This window comes from Calidris pugnax, unplaced genomic scaffold, assembly GCF_001431845.1.
Source record: "Calidris pugnax isolate Ruff unplaced genomic scaffold, ASM143184v1 scaffold3207, whole genome shotgun sequence".
Classification (NCBI taxonomy): Eukaryota; Metazoa; Chordata; class Aves; order Charadriiformes; family Scolopacidae; genus Calidris; species Calidris pugnax.
In genome coordinates this window covers 1-1,027 of record NW_015093046.1, presented here as the reverse complement: position 1 = coordinate 1,027, position 1,027 = coordinate 1, and the positions used below count along the sequence as shown (strand labels likewise).

Sequence of the window (1,027 nt, the reverse complement as noted above, 5' to 3'; positions counted from 1 at the left end):
GCACTTGCCCTTGTTGAAACTCATTCCATCAGCAAGAGGGGGAGGGGGTGTCTGGGGACAGCAGAGGGGACCCCCAAGGTGTGTGTGTGGGGGGTCTGTGTGTGGTTTTCCCCCCCGTCCCATTACCTTCCCTGCCGGTGTGGGGACGGGGGGCAGGATCTCGGTGCCGGGGTTGGTGAAGCTGCTCTCCTTCATGGAGACACGTCCCTCCAGCTCCACGTCACACAGGTGGGTCTTCCTGTAGGCGGCCACCAGGCGACCTGGGGGGGGACCAGAGGTTTCTGAGTGGGGCAGAGATCGGGGGGACACCCTCAGGGGTTGTGGGGGGACACCCTCAGGCAGGGGGTGTCTCACCTGTGGGGTCCAGCAGCGCGTGGCAGTTGTAGATGCGCTGGGTGGTGGGCCAGTCCTGGCCACGCTCGTGGAAACCACCAAGGGAGAGCCACACGCCGCAGTCCCTGGGGAGGGAAGGGGACAGGGTGTCACCTCGGCTTGATTTTTGGGGGGGAACGACCCCCCTCTATCCCCCTGTCCCCCCCCTCCTGGGGGGTACCTGGCCAGCTGCGAGTAGCGTCCCATGAGGTCCCCGTCCAGCCCCTCGGCCAGGCTGAGGGTCTGCGCCGCGTTGCGCCCGATGTAGTCGAAACCCTCGGGGAGGAAGACGACGGCGGCGCCGCGTCCGGCCGCCTCCCGCACCAGCCCCGCACAGGCCGCGAAGTTCCCCTCCTTGTCCGGGGTGGAGGTGACCTGCACCACGGCCACCAGCGGCTTCAGCCCCGCCATGGCCCGGGGTGATGAACTGTGGAGGGAAGGGAGGGAGGGGGGAGAAGGGATGTCAGCCCCCAGGGACACCCCATTGTGTCCCCCCCTTTTGTCCCCTCACCCCCCGGTACCTGCCCACGGTGCAGGAGCCGTGAGGGCGTCTCGGGGAGCGGAGGCAGCGAAGCAGGGAGCGGGGCACCGCGCTCAGCCTGGGGGGCACCGGGGTGGGGAGGTGCCCAGTGCGACCGCCCCCCCAAAACTTCCC

At 68.6% G+C, this 1,027-nt stretch overlaps 1 protein-coding gene across 1 annotated transcript; it reads right to left on the bottom strand.

Moving 5' to 3' along the window:
- Window positions 1-71: 71 nt before the first annotated feature.
- LOC106900643 (nitrilase homolog 1-like) lies at window positions 72-1,021 on the bottom strand (the record flags this gene model as incomplete). Its single annotated transcript, XM_014962773.1, has 4 exons — window positions 894-1,021; window positions 554-799; window positions 355-458; window positions 72-260 (listed from the first exon to the last, which is right to left on the bottom strand). Coding segments are annotated over exons 2-4 (523 nt in total), but the record flags the coding sequence as incomplete, so codon positions are not given.
- Between the last annotated feature and the right edge of the window lie 6 nt (window positions 1,022-1,027).